Below are 21,009 nucleotides of genomic sequence, written 5' to 3' on the forward strand. Positions count from 1 at the left end.
AACGTTTAAATATCAAGCTGGGTTGTGCTTCTTCCAAAATTCCATCCACTCATTCCAATATGCCGCAATTTCAATTCATCTACGCAGAAGTCTTTTCGGCCATGACTAGAAAGTGAATTGTTTTCATCACCGACCAAAATTACAATATCATATATACATACTATATATGTAATGATAGCACAACATATTTGAAGCACTGAATGTAAGAACAGTGAGATGTAGAACCACAGAAATACTAATGGCGTAGATACGTGATGCTTAAAGCGTCCATCCATTTTGATATGAAGAATAAACAGTCGGGCCGAATTGTATGTCATATTTATTGAAATTCACATTTTGTGGCCACAATTCACTTGGCACTCCAATCGTGCCCACTTCTAGAACATTCGTAATTTTGATACTATACTGCTAGAAGTATAATAGCAGCACATAGATGATTGCAGCAAAGCGTCTTAACAGGATTAAAGCTTAAACGATAAGAGTGAGAGAATGTCGCAATTGTACTGAGGAAGAAAGGTGGGAGTCAAAAAAAGTTTTGGTTTGCAATTATTTTGAGTGGGCAAGAGATATCTGTATTAAGAGTTACGCAAAATCGCATGATTAATTTGAATGACGCAGTTTAAATTTATTGCGCCATTTCTAAGACAGAGAGATGAAGTTCCCAAATGAAATAAAAATAAGAGAGGTTATAGATAAATATTATAAAAGGACACAAAGTTTACAGCAATAGAAACTCAGGAAAAAAAATTTCAAATGAGGATTTAATTATGGTTTTACACCCGTAATGCATTCTCTAACTCTAAATGCCCGCCAGAATACCTACTTTTGATGCGACATAAAAGGCCAAAACTGGGCATTTTAATAATTTTAACTGTTCAACTGATACACTTCAGAGAAGATAATTACTTATATTTATTTTTCCAATTCAATCAAATTTGATTATGATTTCAGTTAGCAGATTTCCATCGTCAAATAAAAATTTTTAGTGCTTTATTTGAAAATTTACTTTAAAAGTACATGTAAACGTAACTGATATAGTAAACACTTGTACTTCATAAAATGCTTAATTTTTGTAGTATTATTAGCTTTTGTAGCTCCGGAAATAAAATCAACACTTTTGCAAATTATCAGGTGATTAAATTAAAGCAGAGTAATTTTTTTTGTTTACAGGTAAAAGAGCCTTTGTAGAGGAATTTCTAAGGAAAATTGACTTGTATATGCATTATGCATATTAAAAATCATGGGGAGATTCATGCGATTAGCCCATTCACCGGAATTCATACCCAGAAGGAGGTCATACCAGTAGCCGAGTTATTAAAACCACTGAATGCTGGGAGTTCGATGTGAGGCGAACGGTTTGGTTGCATGGTGGTTTCCCCCATGTGTAACCTGAACATGAGCCATATTCCGATCGAAAGTACTTCATGAAGACATCATTTCCCTTAGGGGGTCATTTCTCGTGTTCTTTGCCGTATTTAAACAGCTTCAAATCTAACGTCAACAGCTCGAACTACTAATGTGCAGCAGACTTATTTATTATAAACAGCCATTAGGGGGCTTAAATTTCGCAGAAACTTTTTAAACGTTAAAAGATTTATTTATGTCAATTTTTAAGATAAAAAAGTAACATTTGTTAATAATTTAGCAATAATTATCCTTCGTCATCACAAAGGTTGTTGTCATATACGCAATCAGCTCGATCCATGGATAAGAAGCCTTGAAAATGAAACATAACACTCACCTTCCTATAAGAAATGATTCTGCCCCCCAGTTGTTTTCTTGGGGACAGCAGTAACGGATCTTATAAGATACACATAATGTTCAATACATTTTGGTATTTGTATTCACTCTCGTTTTTCTGTAGTGGAATAGAAATGATTTTGCTTTCATGTTTTTCATAATTAGTGTCTAGAACATACACTGACAGCTGTTTTCGGCAATAGCGATATTTGATGATATTACGATCATGTATAAGAAGCTGGTACAGATGCATTCGTTTTGTAAAATCCATACGACTGGATTAGTAATTTCCTGGCATGTAAAATTGGTAAAATTTGAAGAGAATTCAAATAGGCTATTTTCTTCCCTTTCTAGTCCAAAAGGACGTTAGTCTCTGTTGGTTGCGAAACGGGATTTAGCGTCGTTCACTATAAACAGCTGTATCACTTTTCAAATTGTTGCAAACAAATGTTTATCCCCTTGTATTACTTTTAAAGAAATTAAATAATGAAGAATTTGCCTGTATGTATGTTTCTCGCATTATGAAAAACGACGTTGCCAAAGAAGTACATCAAATTTTAAATAACTTAGCCCTCCACCGGAACATGTGCAGCTGGAAGCCCGAATTTTTAATTTCGAATTTTATATTTCCTATTTTTAAAACTTTAAGGAGTTTTTGATTAACATCTCAACGGTTTGAAAGCGAGCAGTGGGAACACTATGCGTAATAAAACATTTTTATGTCTAACGCACGAGACTGTGTACCGGAAGTTCTAAATTATGCCCTTTCTAAGTGTTTTGAGAATTTACTGTTGAATTGAAATTTAAGGGGCGTAAGCGCCAAGAACATGATATTTAATTAATAAGTGTAACACACAAAATGTTAGCAATAAAACGACAAAAATAATTTTGCAAATCATCTTACAAAGAAAATTGATATGATAATAATAGAAAAAACTGAAAAGAAATAATAGAAAAAATACCAAAACATAACACTGTAGGGAATTCTGAATATATGGTACTTTTAAAATTTTTGTAATTTTGCTGATGAATTAATTTTAGCGTATACGCGAAAAACTTATATTAAATAACGAAACTAAAAAGATAAGAAGAAAGGGTTTGCAGGAGTGAGAGCAACAGCAGCCTGGTAGACTGCGAGCTCAGTGAGAGGGTGAAAAAAAAAAACCTTAACAAACCTTCTTGGGTGACCGTTAAAATATGAACCTTATCCAGATTTGTGTTTTTTTCCCCCTTTGTTTTTCTTTTATATATATATATTTTTTTCTCAGTTTTTGCAAACTCGCACTCGTAACAACATTTACAAATTGGTGAAGTTACTTCAGTGCTGGGTTGAAAACTAACTTTTAGTTGAAAATTTAAATAAATGTAAAACTACTCATACGAATTTAATAACATGTATTTATTACTTTTACGTAATTTATGGTGTAAATTCGAAATAAGAAAAAAAAACTGCATGCCTTATCAGAAAAAGGTCCGTTGTTTTGTGAAAATAGGTATGTTAGAACAATGATATAAGAAAGCCAATATAGTGTATCAGTATCAGTATCAGTAGCGGGCGCAGCCCGACCCGCCTAACCAAACAAGTTGGTCTTATGGTCATGACAGGCCATGCCCATTTCAGCAAATGAAAAAATGAAACATAAAATATCTAAATGAGAATAATCATGTGTAAATAATAATTATAAGCATAAAAGTGAAGAAAAAGAAACAAATACAAACATTTAGACAAGAGCAGACACTAAAGACAAAAACAAAAAAGCGAATAACAAACACAAACAATGATAACAACAAATTATTAAAATATACCAAATAATGATGGCAATAAAATGCAAATATCATACACTGATTCCCACTGCCCGGCGCTCACTGTCAATAAATTTCTTCACAGATTTACATAATTGGGCGAAATCTTTATAGCATAAAAAGGGATTTTCAAAATCAATATTTTTATTGTTTCTTAAGCCATCAAAGTAGGGACAGACCTCGAGGAAATGCTTAGCATCACCAAACAGATCACATAGTTTACATTTATCGTCGTTCTGTATCTTAAACCTAACGAAGTATCCCGGGAAACGCCCATGTCCGGTCAGAAACTAGTTAACTTCAAAATCATAAAAGATAATTTTTTTTCCTAATCAGTTCTAAATGTTTCAAATAGCGACTTTTCCTTTCAGGTGACAGGTGAAAGGTCAGAGCAGGTCCGGACACCCGGACGGCTTACATAGACTAGTCGGGTATCGTCCGGATCCCGCAACTATCTGAAGCTACACTCCGAAAACAATACAAGGGCAAAGTACATGGCCATACAAGGGCAAAATATAGATTTTTCTGCGTGCGAAATTAAACATTTTCCTGGCTACATCGCATGCTAACACATTGCTACATATACTCGCTACAATATACATTTCATAACATGCATTGCGTTGACCATTGCACTGTACTTAAGGCACATTTACAACTCAATGCTACACTTAATACACTATATATTCTTTGCAACATATTACGCTGAACATTATTCTTGACAATTCAACATAGATTCTGAACAATGTAATTGTTTAAAACTGACATAACTGGATTATATAGTACATAACTTCGTTATATAAGACAGACTTAAATAACTTGATACAACGGATAAATAAAATAAGAGCTCTTAAATAAAGAGCAAAATTGCACATTACAAACAAATTACACATTTGCACACAGAAATCCTCTTTGTTTACTTTGTGCTGTACTTATAATATACAAAATACAGATTTAGGAACACAGTACAGCCCATATTACTTTTGATTAAATAACATGTTAAAAGTTAACTGTGGTATAAATTTTGCTGTATTCTTAAAACATACCAAAAATAACTTTGTAATTAAACATTCTACTGGTTACATTGCACCTTAACATACTGCTATATATAAAACACTCAATACATTAAAATTTTTATAATACATATTACATTGAACACTGCACTATATTTAGGACACCTTACAAAACTCATTTCTACACTTAATGCATTGTGTGTAGTGGCTACATATTACATTGAACATTACTCTTAAATAATATAGGCAGTGGTAGTAACTCTTTGTTATATACAACATAATTCTTAATACAAAAAGCTTATAAAAAACACTGTTCGAAATACACATTGAGGGGAAAAAATTACAGATTAAATTAATTGCGGTTAAAAAATTACATGTGCTAGATACATTAAATACCGTATTTACCATGCACTATACATTTCATAATATGCACGTTAACACATTGCTATATATAAATCACTCAATACACTAAAATTTACAGAATGCAATAATATTTACATACATATAACTACTATAATAATTACTACTATAATATTTACATTCTGTGCTCTTGAATACATTAAGTTGTAGTACTACAGTTATAATTATTATGCTTCCTGCGGCTCAAAGCATAGCTCAGTATGCTACGAGCACTTACACATTTTACCAAGGTACTATACACAGTGTGCTGTACAATACATTATTCACAATATACTGCACAATATTCTATTTATAAAATGCACATGCTTACAATATTGCACCCATGCATTAATATGCTCATTACAAATATACATACTTGAACTATTTACATTTGGATAATATCAAATCATATTTACATTTGTTTTTTGTGTTCACAGCCTAATGTTACTCTGCGTACTGACTCAAGATGGGCTTCTTGCAGAGGCCACTGGAAACCAGTGTACATTGATGCTTTGAATCTCTGCGAAATTTAAGTCTGTTATTGTGGGCTGCATAATTCTAGTCCTAGTGCTTCAAGTTTGTTCATAACGCTTTTGAGCTTCCACTTTTCCTTTCAGAAGAATTCCATTGTAACTGACATTGCTTAAAATAAAACGAATAAATAACTTTAGTTGCTATTTTTTTTTAACCCTGAACATAAGGCGTCCCCGAAACACTCCCTATGGCAGCCTCTTTACTTACTCTTTACCTACTCTTTTTTTTACGGTAATGAGAGAGCACATCCGCTCTCTCATTACCGTATATTCCGATATGGGCTTTAACTCAACCAAACTTAATATTAAAGGATAAGGATAGTTTTTGGAAAAGATCTTTAATATCGATAATCAGACCATTATTATTTTCTGCATTACAAAGTGCATTTAAACAAGACATGCAATATGTAAAAATATAGAAGTTAGAATTTCTTGCAAAATTACTTTTCAATATCCATTTAAGGGCATAGAGGACCACTAATGATAGAGGACCATTGATAGATGAGTTCGGCTTGATAAACAGAGTTATATTTTTCAAGGCCCAATTTATAGTGATAGATCTCAGTATCAAAATAATATGCAACAAAAGCCGAACCCACCCCGCCCTCATAACCCGATCCATCAGTAAAAGTTTGGTATTCCGTTAAACAAGGATCATAAATATTATAATTGATAGAAACACGGTTTGCCGGACGGATCACATGTAAATTAAAGACAGAAAATGAGTCAGCAAAAACTGGGATTTCATCATAGTTAAATAAGTCCGAAATATTGTTTCTTAATATAGTTTTATAATAATAAAACTTGTAGATTATCGTGAGAGGCGGAGTGCCTGCCAGGACGCAAAGCACCTCACTCGAGACTGTGTGGAAACAACGGGTGAGCGCGAGAAGCCAGCTCCGCTGAATGGAATTGAGTTTCGTACGTAAGCGTAGTAACTCCCCTGCCCTGCGACCCCAAGCCGTAATTCCATACATAACAATGGGTATAAAAGCATTATTATAAAGAAGTCTTAAAATATCGTTTCTTTTATTCTTTTATTCTTATTATTTCTTATATTGGATGGGTAATTTCTTTTGTAAAAATTTAAAATTAAATCAGTTCGTTTTTGAATATAATTAAGATTATAATTAAAATTGAGTTTTGAATCCAAATAACACCTAAATATTTAAATTTTCGATTGATTTTCAAAATTTCACCGTTAAATCTTAATCTAGAGGCCCCGAATCAAATTCTGTCTTTAAAAATTTATCGACTATGAGGCCCCAGAACAGTGGAGCACTACAAGATCCTTGTGAACAACCCTTGAAGATACTTCTTTTAATTTCAATCATGTTATTCGGTTTATAGATTATAATCCTATCATTGAAAAAATCCCTAATGAGTCCGAAACTATTTGAGCTAATACCAATATTACACAAGGAGGAAAGAAGAGAAGGCCAAGAAACGGCGTCAAAGGCACCGGAAATATCGACGGAGACCACCGCGACGTGCAAATGAGGTTTATTATATCTTATAAAATCAACCACCTGGTAGAGAGCGTCCTCTGTTGACCTACCAGGGACAAAACCAAACTGTCTTTCTGAAATTAAGTTATTAATAAATAAATGGTGATAAATCCTTTTTGTAATCAACTTATCAAGAGTTTTAGCAAAAACTTTCAGTAAACAAATCGGTCGAAAATGATTCTCTTCCTTCGGTATCAAAATAATCTTAGCCATTTTCCAAGCGTTAGGAAATGTGTGTAATTCTAAACATTTATTAAACAGTGTTAAAAGAAAACCAGGGAAGAAATCAAAAAATATTTTAATAAAAGTCGGGGTGATCCCGTGGAGACCCGGTGCACTCCTTAATCGAATCGCGGAAATAACAGAAACGAGTTCGGACCTGGTGAACTGTTTTTCCTCATAGCCAGTATAATCATCAAAGCAAATTGTGTCATCACAAAAAAACCAAAATCAAGAGCATTATCCAATATATTTTCGTAATAATGTTGAGGATTCAAAAAATCACTTGCCGAGTAAAAAATATTTTTTTTTACTCTTATTAGTAGCATTTTTAAAAGGTTTGTCATAATAATTTTTAATTTTTTGAAATTTAATTTAATGAGTTTTGTATTTAAACTCACGTTTAGATTTACGAATTAGTTTTCTGTTATAATGCAAGTTCCCTTTTGTATTCAATTTTTCTCTTAACTCTTTCATCGCAATTAAGGTCTCTGACCTGAGATCTGGACCTCAGAGCACGGACTCTCCTACGAGTACGAGCCAGTCCGTCATTCCACCAAGTGGCTAAAGATTTATTTTTCTTCCTAGATTTATAAAGTTTTTTCATATTTGAAGTCAAAAACTCTTCCAGATCAAAAACAAAGTTATTTAAGTCTTTTTTTAGAGTCAATATTTCCGAGAAGATATTCAAATTTCCTAATTTCTTTTTTCAGTTTATTACAAAAGGAGCGAATTCGCCTGCTATCAGCTGAAATAACATAGTCATCAGAACTCAAAATTTCTAATATCAGTCAAAATAAAACGATGATTGCTGTGTGATTCTTCATCAAGAATATCAAGCTGAATATCAAACTGATTCAAGGAGAAGGATCCGATTACAAGATCGGTCCACCCCTGCCCAACCGAGGAAACAAATGTAGGAGGGGAATCCGGCTCATTAAAAAGAATCAAGTTCATTTGAGTTATAAAATTAAGAGTTAACATTCCCCGGGAATCGTTCAATCTAGCCCCCCATATAACATTTTTTTGCATTAAAATCACCACAAATTATAAAATTATCAAAAAGACTAACAATCCCTTCCAGTTTCAATAAGTGTGGGTTAAGGTCCTCGGCGGGCGAGAAGTAGACCAAAATTACACCAAGATCAATCCCCTCGCCGTAAATACGTACTGCCACTATAGTATCCTCCACATGGGCTACCAAAAAATTAATAGAGCTATTTGGAAAAAGAATGGCGGCTCTTCCCCCCCTCCTTGGTAACTGCACTCCAGTTTTCCGGTAGAAAAGCAGGGATGCCCCGAACCAAATAAGGCTCCTAGATTAATAAAATATCAATCTTTCTTTGAATTAAATTTTCGACCATCGGGAGCTGACACGCAGCGGTTCTACAGTGGTTAAGATTAATGTTAAGAATATACATCAATTAAATTAAAATGAGGAAGTTCATCCACTCATAAAAAAATAAAACCATGTTATATTAGTGTAAAATATAAATAATCCCTAACTCATTAAAATATTTAATAATAATAATTAATTTGAAATTTAAACATACAAATTATTGAAAACAAATATAACAGAGAGTTATAGAAAATGAACTTATAGAAAGTTCATTACACACCTAAAAATCCTGTGTCAAAATTCGTGTGTGCCTTAATGAAATTTAACTCCCTTTTATAGACAGGACTCTCCTTTGAATTGGCGTAATGAGCAGTATCAGAATCAATGCAAGTCACATTATTAGCCGTAATACAATTAATACAACAGTGTTGATTCTTATTTTGGCATTTTCTCGAACTGTTTGTGCCAGCGCACCAACGACAGACTGAAGCATTTCGACAGAATTTGACAACATGACCATATTCCTGACAGTTTAGGCACTGTTTAGGTCTTATAAAAAGATTAACATCATAGGTGTGTCATCCAATGGAGATACTTCGGTGATCCACGAAACCAAATTGTCATAAAGGCAAAATCTGAAAAATCCTATGGCTCAAATCATTGTCTCTCCCGTTCCGAATTTCAAAAAGAAAACGTGCACATTTCTCAGTACCACATTTGCAGTTACCAGTACCACATTGCAGTATACCACATTTGCAGTACTCAGTACCACATTTGCAGTATACCACATTTGCAGTTCTCAGTACCACATTTGCATTTGCAGTACCACATTTGCAGTTAAGGGCTTTTACTAAATCATCGTTTGAAAGATGCTTAGGCACATTACAGATGATAATCTTAGGAGTATAAATCTTCTTCTTGTGCGAATGATCTCATTACATTCTTTTCGAGAGCGGATTTGTGCATCCAGCCTTGAAACCTCTTTGCTGGAGCCTAATCTTAGTACAACATCACCATTTCTCCTAACAAATCTCTTACGTGGATGAACCCCAAGGCATTCAGGGGCCGGCAAGTTCTCCAGTACATCGAGTGCAGATACACCTTCCTTCAAAGGACATAAAATAATTTCATCATTACCCTTTGACACTTCATCCGTATTCATTGCCACGTTCGGTCTCACAAATTCTATAATTAATAGAATTTCATCGTGCAGAACCTCCAGTTTTTGCATCACTCTAAGTTCATTCTGGTTTGAAAAATCGTTAGTAGTTGTAACATCAAAAGTATCCCTTGCTGACACTTCCGCTTCAATAACTTTCAAGCATTGATGAGCTGCCAAGGCATTAATATTTTCAAGATTTTCGGATATGGCATCTAGATATTTCTTTCCCACTTTCGTTTTTATTAGTACGTTCACAGTCTGGAGAGTCTGTCGAACCAATGACATAATAGCACTGCCAACTTCGTTTCTCTTATCATGCGATAGAGTGGGCAAAACATTCTCATCAGATTATGCTAAACAGTCGGTCCTAGACTTGTCTTTTTGTTTTATATCTACCATAAGACTGGCTACAATTTAAAAAAAATTGTACAAAAATTATTGAAATACAGAAAAATAAAGTGATGGACTCCCCGTAGAATCTCAATCAAAAGAAAAAAAAACATAATGGGAAGCAAAACAAATCCCAAAGATGAACAATATATTTAAATACACAAGAAATCAAATAAAATGTATTCTAAAATAATTCATCTGAAAAGTAAGCTCAATGCAAAAATTCACCAGCGGGCCAAAAGACTTGTACTGATGCAAAACTATATACACATGTAAACAAATGAATTTAAAAATAGGCATAAAAATACATAAGAAATATTAAATAAGTGTTCAATTTAATTTACGCCACATTAAAATTCAATGCATACCAATTTTATAGATAGGCTGTATGCAAATTGAGCAGATTCTTAAAAACATTAAGAATGGAAGAAAATACATTAAAAAAGTTTAAGATATATGTGAAAAGTCTTAATAAAACATTCAATTCACCTCATACAGCTTAAAAGTCCACTAAATACCGTTTCTCAAACAACAAGAAAATAACAGGCATAAACAAACTCGCAGGTTAGGCTTAGCTAGCCCCGGAACTTCAGACCATCCAAATCGCTTGAAAAAGACCTGCATGCTCTAGCCACTGATTTATTTCAATGTCGGAACACAAATATAATGTAAAACAAGCACATAAACTTGAAAAAGCATCACATTTACCAAATTATAGACACAAGTTTAAGAGCACATTAAATCACACACAACATGGCGCTGACATGCGCAATCGAATCTAGCCAATATAGTGTGTCATAAGTCATTGCAAACTGAATTTTGTCGATCGGCAAAGGAAAATTAATTTCCGGCTTCCTTTTTTTTTTTTTTTTTCTTTTTTTTTTTCCCACTGCGCATGCACATTTCTCCTCTGCTTTAAATTTAAAACTTCGAGTTTTAATTTTACAGTTGTAGAGACATTAGGTATTTTTTAAAGCAGGAAACATGAAAAATGAGCAACGCCCTCGCCGGGAATCGAACCACGGATCTCTGGAATACGCGCCCAGCGTGCAGACCACCACACTACGAAGGCATGCTAATAAGGCGAAAGAAATACCTTATACAGTTCAATTAATTAATTTTATACGGCGCATTTAATTTTACAATGCACGAAACGATTTCACAATGCATTAAGTTAGAAACATAAATGCGAAATATTCATTACTGATTCTGTCACTTGTCAATTGCTTACCTGTTATAAACACCGCTTTCCTATTTGGACTCACTTGTTTCCTTGGTTTCCAGTCCTCAATAAAATTCGCGATCAAACAGCTTAAGAAAAAAACTCCTCCAATATAAAACAAACACCACCTTATCGATGAAGGAACTAGTAAAACAAGAAAAAAAGCTAATATAGCCGACACACTGTACGTCTGAACACAATCTTTTACATTAAGAAGCAAAAACTTTAAGTCCGAGTTTAACATTTTTACAGCAAGCAGGTGGATGCAACACGTGTGTGTGTCTGAAAGAACTGAACAATACTTTCGTGTGTGCTTTGATGAAGGCGGAAAATCCATGTACTTGATAACGATGTAATGAGAAAGAAAATTACGATAAGTTTTATCATTAAATAAGCATATCAACGCATTAGATCTCTATGTCACGGTAAAACTGAACACTTTTTTCCTCCTAAGTTTGCCTGAAGCGAAAATTCCATTTGGCTGATAATGGACACAGCGAGGGGAAAAAATACGACAAGTTTTAATTTTAACATACCCGTTGCAAAGTTACCCTCTTCTAAAAGAAGAATATTAAAAAAAAGTATTTATTAGGCGACCTTTAGGGAATTTTTTTATACTAGCGGTGTTCTTATTAGTTTGTATTCATCGTTCATGGTGTTTGCTCAAGACTGTGCGCTGAATTTTTAAACTGTTTTCTGATACGTTACGAAATTCAGATTAGGGGAAAAAATACGACAAGTTTTAATTTTAACATACCCGTTGCAATGTTACCCTCTTCTAAAAGAAGAATATTAAAAAAAAGTGTTTATTAGGCGACCTTTAGGGAATTTTTTTATACTAGCGGTGTTCTTATTAGTTTGTATTCATCGTTCATGGTGTTTGCTCAAGACTGTGCCGCTGAATTTTTAAACTGTTTTCTGATACGTTACGAAATTCAGATTTTACAGTGGAAGATGAATGAGTGTGTGCTTTAATCATTTATGCCAACACTCTTTCTAGATATAATACATGGTGATAAAACAATATATTCCAGATATGATTTGTATTTTTACAATTTAGTGTTGAAACGATTTTTTGTGCATACACACGTTTAATGAACAAATCAAAACTCTAAGAATTTTACTGTTTGCATCGTCGCATAGAGGTGGAAATTCTTCTAAATAAGGTTCATATGAGAGCTTTAACTTAATTTCTGAATTTTTTTAGCAGAAATCACCGGAATATTTCAGCCATTTTGCATAACGTAATTGTTAGGGATACAAGAGGAATTATTAAATCTAGAAAAATAATTTTTCAACGAAATAATTTGATTGATTATATGATAGTGAGACTGAAAAATGAAAATAAAATGAGTATAAAGAGGTTTTCCTAAAATAAGCTTCGATTTTAAACTCACAAAATAATTAATGAACTAAAAAAATAAAAATAATTTTCATATAGTTTCATGGGGAAAAAGATTAAATAACTCTCTTTAAAAAATTCCTTCGTAATTTTATATTTCGGATAATAAAAGCGTAGGGGGTCCAAGTTACGAAATCTACTATGCATTGGCAAAAGTATAAGCAAATATTTTTAAATTTATTATTCCTGATATAAAATTGTAAATGAAGTTTGAATATGTAATTATTTAATCCCTTGTTCCAACTGATTTAGTTCATTAATTATTTTATGAGCTTTAAATGAAAGCTTTTTTATTTATTTTTTCCTCTTCTTTTATAAAACATTTTGCTATTACATTGTCGTTTCCTACTTTGAAGTTATAAGGCATTTTTTCCTTCCTTTTTGTGTACCTTCGAGGTGCAACGGTGGCACACTCGGTGGATATTCGAGAGGTCCAGGTTCCAGTCCTGGCAAGGACAATTCACATTTCACACATCTCCTGCTTAAAAGTAATTAGTTCACAGTGGTCCCCGAACTAAAAGGTGGTAGATGATAATTTTTCACTATCGGATTTGGCGATTGGTCCTCTAATCCACAGTCACGCTTTTAAAAGGGGAAGTATATAAGGTATTTTCTCCCTCCTCTCTGCATGCATTCGTGTTGTAACGGTAGCACACTCGGTGCGTATTCGAGAGGTCCAAGTTCGAGTCCTGGCGGAGGCATTGCTCATTTTTTGTGCTTCCTACTTCAAAATGACTCTATAAAGTTGTAACTTTGTCTTTTAAGTGACAACTGTACGTGTAGCAACTACACAGAAGAAAGGTTAAAAGTACACGTTATTAAACTCTTTAAAATCCACAATGCGTCGACTTGACTGTAACTCAGATAACTAAAACTAAAGTAAAATTCGAAGATATTAACAAGTAGTAGAAATTACTCTACAGGGCTCAGAAATTCTTGCTATTTGAAACTGCGTCGAAATCTTGTGGCAGCAAAGTAATAGCTGTTATGCCACGTAAACCAGCAATAGAAGCTCACGCTTGCGCTCACAGAGGAGACTGCGATTGCCCAAACTCTCTGCCTTTTACTTCTAGAATTTAGTATTTAAACCCTTTTACCTCACAGAGGAGACTGCGATTGCCCAAACTCTCTGCCTTTTACTTCTAGAATTTAGTATTTAAACCCTTTTCTTCTCACAGTAGAATATTCATTACTTCACGCGCGCTACCAAATTTAAATATTCTGGCATTGACAATTAGGGGAACGAAGGCTAAGAAGCCCTGAGTCCCGTTCACTCACAAATACTAAACTACTATGCAAATAATTATTTTTCTTCTTTTCTTCCGCTATACTTACTTCATGCTGCTTGCTCAATAGGGGGCGCAATTCTTGTCCTTCCAGTCATCTGGAAGGAATATTTATGACTACATGCTTGTATCAAACAATAAATATCACTTTATTTTCAACACTATATTAACCCTTTTATTTGAGTTTCTAACCCTCCTGAATTTACCACCGTAGCTTTCTCAACTTTTCCGAACATTACGGTTTTTAGCGATCAGCGGTCACATTTACTCATTCATGCTTTAATTTAAACTTAATCATCTTTTGACTCTCCACAATGTGTGGCGATAAACGCAAGTGCTATATGTCACAATGAATAAACGCTCCACCTGTTAGCATATAGCAGCCTTCTTAGACACACCCTAAATCGAATTCCCAATTCTCTATAAGCTAATACACATGAAAATTAACTAGAGTATAGGTGTAGAGCCCTACAAAACAAATGCATACAATATTTCGCTTACATTCGGGCTTTAACACATGCAAGCTTTCACTCGAAAAACGCATTATTTGACTTGGCTAACTTTGCGTTTGGTGCAATTTCAAGATTTTCTCTTGAATACATTAATCTTTAAACACATTAACTTTACATTCTGAGGCCTTTCGTTCTAAGTACTTATTTTATATGCTCTCTGAAATTTAATCTACATTTTCAGTATCATTTACTTTAACATAACAGACATGAACATTAAAATGAACATTTTAGTTGACTCCTTTTTTTGCCAAAAGTGCGAACCTAAAAAAAATTTTCATGAACAAGTACTAATACGAAGATGCTTGTATCAAGGCCATATCTTTTGCCGTTTTAACATAAAATAAATAGTTTTTCGATAAATAAAAACGAAGTACTATATGTTTACATTTGTAAGGATTATGTTAATTTTATTAACAGTTAAATTTTGAGTTATACTTTCTTTCCCATCGATTCTTAATTTCAACTTACTACTTCCGGCCAGAACGCAGTTTTAGAATCCCGTCTGAATGCTAATGAGGAAGAGCGGTATATAACCGCGAAGTTCTACGGGGACAGGGACAGGGAAGTGGACGGAGCACCAGAACTTCGTCAGTGACTTTTACAGGTGTTGCTCCGCCGCACTACTGTACCCCGCTGGGCTTTTAGTTGGCCCGCATCGGATGCTAGTCTACCAAGACATTTACATAGTAATTTTACATTAATACTAGACTTACGTATTGAATATACAATTACAATTACAAAGACACAGTATACAATTATTACAAAGAGATTGACCTATTAACAAAAGTTGGATTATGGCAGATTAATATAACATAATTACTTCGAACATACATGCAAACTTTCATTGTACATTGTACTTCATACAAACAATATATTTACATTAGTATATCTAGTTATATCGAATTACAATAAACATCTTTTTAAGAAACTAATTGGGAAAGAATTTTTTTTTTTTTTTTTTTTTTTTTTTTTTTTTTTTTTTTGTGTGTGTGTGTGTGTGTGCATCTTATTATACTTAGTTGTATTACTAAGGCGAATTATCTTATTAATACATTTCCTTTCATTTTTTAACTTGTTACACACAACTGCATCAGTACTGAAGTCTTACATTATTATTTTTGTATATTAATGTATCATAAACACAGAAAATATACATTAGAAGATCGCGTAGTACTTACATTTACACTAATATATCTAATAGAGTCGTATATTATTTTTTTATTTAATGATTTAATTATAACAAGATTTTTTCCCCTCATGTCCTAATACAGTTCAAATTCTTAATGTAATTATTTTGTAAAAACTATTCATACCATATTTAGCCTGTTTCAGACATTTGAAATATTTCTGAAATCTTGCATTAATATTGCAAGTTATGGAATAAGAGGTATTTATACAGATGTGATAACATCTTGACATATGTCTTCTCTTTTATATGCGAAAAGTTTCTGCATGATCAAGGAAACCTTTTGTTGTGATTGAGGGATCGTTAGCATGCATTTAATGTACTCAGGCGTAATTTGTGACCTTCCTTTGCAGTGTAGCTCTTTTGTGAGCTGGCACTTGAAAATATAGTGCTCTGGGTCTCCCTTTTCCCCACATACGCACTTATCTGAATCTCTCAAATTTCGCGCAAAGTAGTACGTGGGGAAAGGACCATGTCCAGATAAGAATATGTTGATGAAGAAGTTATAAGAGATTGGATCATAGAAGTTAAAAAGCCTTCTACCTACTTCTGCATTTTCCCATTCAGCTTGCCATTTCTTTAATGTAATTTTTTTCAACATAATGTTTCGCATACGATGTAGGGAATGGGACATTGACTGGAGGTAGAAATGGGTCTTGAGCTGCATTCTTAGCAAGTGCATCTGCCCTTTCATTTTGGGCTTGTCCAGCATGCGCTTTTACCCACTTTATTTTCATAGATGTTCTGTTGTGCTGTGATATTAAATCGTAGATATCTTGTACTATTGATGATTTGTTTCTTGCATCACTCACAGCTTTAATTGCCGCTTGGTTATCACTGTAGATGGTAACATATGTTAGATGCTTTTGATGAGACCATAGAATAGCGTGTTTTATGGCTGAAAGCTCAGCTTGGAAAACGCTGTTGTTGTTCCTTAGGTGTCCTTTCCATTCTGTTGTTTCTTGTTCTGAGAGGAGTGCAAAGAACGCGCATCCTACTTCTTCGTTTAACTTTGATCCATCTGTGCACACGACTGGAAATGAAGGTACACTGAGGGTGTCTTCTTTTGTAGATATTCTGAGTTTTGCGTGTACTGCAGGGTGTCTTAGGTAAGGATTTCGTGGCTGTTAAAATAAAGGGGGCACAGGTTTTGATCTTCTACATCTATGTTTTTCTTGAGGTGGAATAACGTGGCTATGTCTGCATCTTCTTTTGCTTTCAGATGGAGGGTTGGGATTCCTGTTAATACACAGAGAGTTGCGGTTGAGGTAGTTCTGTATGCTTTTGCTATTTGTAAGAGGAAGGGCGTTGGATCGAAGCTAAGAGTCTTTTCTTTTTCACTGTCATAGGGTGAGCCAATGCCGATGCCCCGTAGAGGATTATTTTTTCGATCACGGTATTATAAAGAATGTTTTGCATCCTAGACTTGAGGCCCCACGTTGTGCCTTGCATCCTTGCGAGGGCTCTAGAAATAGTTTGGGTCTTCTTCCGAATTTCCATGAGGTGTGGAATCCAAGAAAACTTTTGGTCAATTTTCAATCCAAAAAATTTGATTTCTTTTGAGATCTTGATTCTTCTATTATTGATTTTAATGCAAGGTAGCCTTTGTAGCGATTTGCCCGGTTTTGGAAATAAAATAATATGTGATTTGGGCTCTCAAATTATTAGTTTTTCATTGACGCAGAGGGAATGGAATATGGAGAGAGTCTCGTTACTATTCTTTTCTAGTATGTCTCTTGAATGCCCATTTGTTACAAAGGCCACATCGTCGGCAAAGGCGATGAGCTTTGTATGGTCGGCCACTTGTAGGAGGTGATATAATTGAAAGTGATGTTCCGCAGGTCTTCACTTAGACAAGAGCCCTGTGGACAGCCCCTTGTTATTCTTCTTTCTATTATACTATTGTTGCTGATGATTATCGTTGCGCTGTTTGTTAGGAAACTATTCATTAGCTTGAATATGTTCTGAGGGCATTTAATGTTGCGCAAGGGTTCAAGGATACCAGGCCACCACACGGAGTCAAACGCATTTTTGAGATCCATACAGAGTATTGCTGTATGGAGAGCTGAAGATTTATTCCTAGATCTGCTCTTGAAGTTCTGCTATCGCATGCGATGTAGATTTGAGAGGTCTGAAGCCGTATTGGTTGGGGCTTATGGTACCGTTTTTCTCTAAGTGGTGGCGTAATCTGCCCGCGATTGCACGTTCCAGAAGTCTACCTATTGCAGGTAAGAGGTTGATTGGTCTGAAGGCTTCCGGATCTGTTGGATCTTTATTATTTTTCTTGAAGTTCTACAGTCTTAGTGAGAGAGATACCAGATATTCTGGCTGCACGCGTCCGCCCTTTTAGACTACTCTCTCGTAAGCTATTATTACGCTCGGCCGTACTTTAGACCCTTGATAGCTTCGCAGTCAATTAGCGTTAAGGGACCAACTCTTTTAGAATTTTGATAGCTTCGGCCATATCTCTTTAGTTAAGATTAGTTTAGTTTGATTCTTAGTCTCTTAAATTCAAGACCAAATATCGGCTTTATTGTATAACTCCAAGATGGAGTTTTGTTAAACTTTAGTTGGAATAATAAATTTAGTATTTCACCCTTCTTACTTGTTGTATTCTATCTCACGAACGCAAGCGATTATTCGCTTACTTGTTCTTAAGATTGTTATATAATTTTAGCATCATAGAAAATCATACTTAATATTTACTACTGAACATCATTACTGTGAAATAACTATTGTAAATGTTCATACTAGATTATAAGGTAGGTAACTGTGTGTTATATGTAACATAAGAGAACAGTTCAACCAATATTGCATCAATCACAAAACTGTATAAGAGTAGTTATCATAGTGTAACATAAAAACAAAATATGCAAACAATTATAAATTTCAAAAATGTGTTGTGTTTAAGCAAACCCATTCTAGTTTAAGGTCCAGTGTAAGGTAATAAATACAATAATTACAACAGGTTAAATAAAATCAAACTAACGTTTATTTATGGTAGGAAACTATTAAGTTACAATTCTGAAGAGAGTCATGACACTCACTATTTACGTTACAATAATTACGAGGTGGCTGGATATTGAGCATAGCTGAAGAACACTAAATAAAAACATACCTTTAAAACAAACAGGGTTGGTACAACCATAAAGGAATTCATACATAATTCTTGAGCCTTAACAAGTAGTAGGACTTAGGTATCTTTACAGGCATTTCGGCATATCTGTTGGAAGGGAAAGATAGAAATTAGCGTAACTAAAAAAGAAATCAAGTCATGATAACAACAACGTCGAAGTCTGACTCTGTCCTGCCGCTCAAACAGCAATTCCGTCAGGAAGGTTCGCTGTGGTTAACTTCTATAGACCATTTCTGAGAGGATCACGGATCACTTCATCTTCCTTTGACGGCTTAGCATATGGAGTATGATGTATATATTCCCGAAACTCTCGGGGTCTGCCAGGCAGAAGATAGAAGAAGGTCTCATCTTGTCGCTGCAGCTGCGTCAAGCCTCCAAAAAAAAATGTGTCAACGTCAATCCATTCCTCCTCTTCCCCCCAAAACACTGCGCAGCCACTTTAATAGCCGGCGCATTTTTTGAAAACTTGGCGTAGATGTTGATCAGCAGGAAGCCAAAAACCAGCAACCCAACGCTAGGAATCTTCACGGGAAGGGGTTTCCCGATTACCAGACGAGCCGTTTCTCGCTATTCCATCATTCAACTTCCAAGGCCACACCAATGCGTCATCAGATCTGCAGACGAAAAACAAAAGGGGGGAAGAAACTAGCCTCGCTCCAGGGTCCCAGTCGATAATGCAGATCTTCTAACTCAACGAATATTTTCCTCCACCAAAAGTATGCTGTAGAACATTTCCATGCTTGCTTGTCCAGCAAAACAGGGTCTTCTTTTCGTGAAACACCATATGGTATATCCATTCAACTTCGCCCCCCACATGTGGTGTATCGCTTGGGAAAAGGAATTTTGGGATGCAGTAAAACCGCTGATAAGAGTTTCCAAGAAGGAAATCCAAGCCGAGGGCAAGGGGTGAAAAATCTCTGAACCAAGTTAATACAGAAATGACTTTGGGAAATTAAAAATGAAACTACTAATTACACAACATTATAATTCATAATAAAAATGTCAACACTATAATAATTGTTTCTTCAGCCACAATTAAAGTATACACACATATTATCCAAATTGAAATACCAAGTCCCCCAAAAAAAAAAAAAAAAAAAAAAAAAAAAAGGTATCCTACCGCCAGTCAGAAAATATGTATTCATTTAACTTTAAACGAAAGAGGGATACAAATTAAGTTACTTAAGGTTAAGAAAAAAAAATTATAACACACCAAAAGTTCAACAGCAAAGCTTTAAAAAAATTAAAGTTAAACAACTTTAAGGGTTAAAAAAACTAGATACAAAAACCAAAAATCTTAAGTCCCTAAACTCAAATTAAAATTAAACAACTTCAACTCAAGAAAACTTTTAAAGCAACCTAACCAAAAATAAAGTTTTTAAGTTACAATTTAAGCTTACAACCAACTTTAAACAACAAATAAATTAAAACTTCAATTACAAATCAAAACTGAAATAAGCAAAACAACTTAAGCTTAAAAAAAAACCATTAATACATAACAAGATTCTTCGCTTTCAACTGTAACTTAGAGTTACACAGTGGAAAATCCTACAATTGGCGCTCGAAAAGTATTCAACGGACCATGTCGTTAGAAAGTGGGAAGTTCACATTGACCCCTCCGACCTTTCAGGTCCCTGAGATGTCCACGAATCCAATATGGAAGGATTCGGATTTATCTTGGAAACGATGGGTGCCTCTATGAAGCCAGCCGCAACATTTGACGGCAAAGGCTCAGTGATGGCCTTCCTGGAGCAACTAGACATGCATTTCACTTTGCATCCTGTGAACCAGATGCAGAAAGTCACCATTGCTACTACAGCCTTAAAAGTTCAAGCCCTCGGCTGGTATAAAGGAATTGGAAAATTTTTGATGCGAAACCCAGGTTCAGAATCGTACAGCTGGGAAATTTTAAGTCTGCATTGCTAAAAGCATTTCCAGTTGTCAAAGACCGTGCGAAGCTAGAGTCGGAATTGTATAGTAAATACCAAGGCAATTTCGAGGATTTGACAGAGTTCATTTTAAGAAAAGTTAATGTTTTCAATTTATTATACAGGAAAAGGGCCGATAATGAACTTATTGAAGTAATTTTACACAGTCTTCTACCGTCAGCTCAAGATTTCCTCTAAGTCTGTAATCCGCAAACATTAGAAGTTTTATTCCAG

The 21,009-nt window shown here is 34.5% G+C and overlaps 1 protein-coding gene across 1 annotated transcript in view; it reads right to left on the reverse strand.

Moving 5' to 3' along the window:
• The window catches only part of LOC118197973 (retinol dehydrogenase 7-like), a 49,927-nt gene extending 38,275 nt beyond the window's left edge, over positions 1 to 11,652 (reverse strand). Inside the window, exon 1 of the mRNA XM_035369547.2 lies at positions 11,335 to 11,652. Coding sequence (XP_035225438.2) covers positions 11,335 to 11,569 — 235 coding nt within the window. The 5' untranslated portion in view covers positions 11,570 to 11,652. The remainder of the gene's footprint in view (positions 1 to 11,334) is intronic.
• Between the last annotated feature and the right edge of the window lie 9,357 nt (positions 11,653 to 21,009).

The sequence above is a fragment of the Stegodyphus dumicola genome, chromosome 2 (assembly GCF_044657685.1).
Source record: "Stegodyphus dumicola isolate Sdum_Otavi_A_Nest chromosome 2, ASM4465768v1".
NCBI lineage: Eukaryota > Metazoa > Arthropoda > Arachnida > Araneae > Eresidae > Stegodyphus > Stegodyphus dumicola.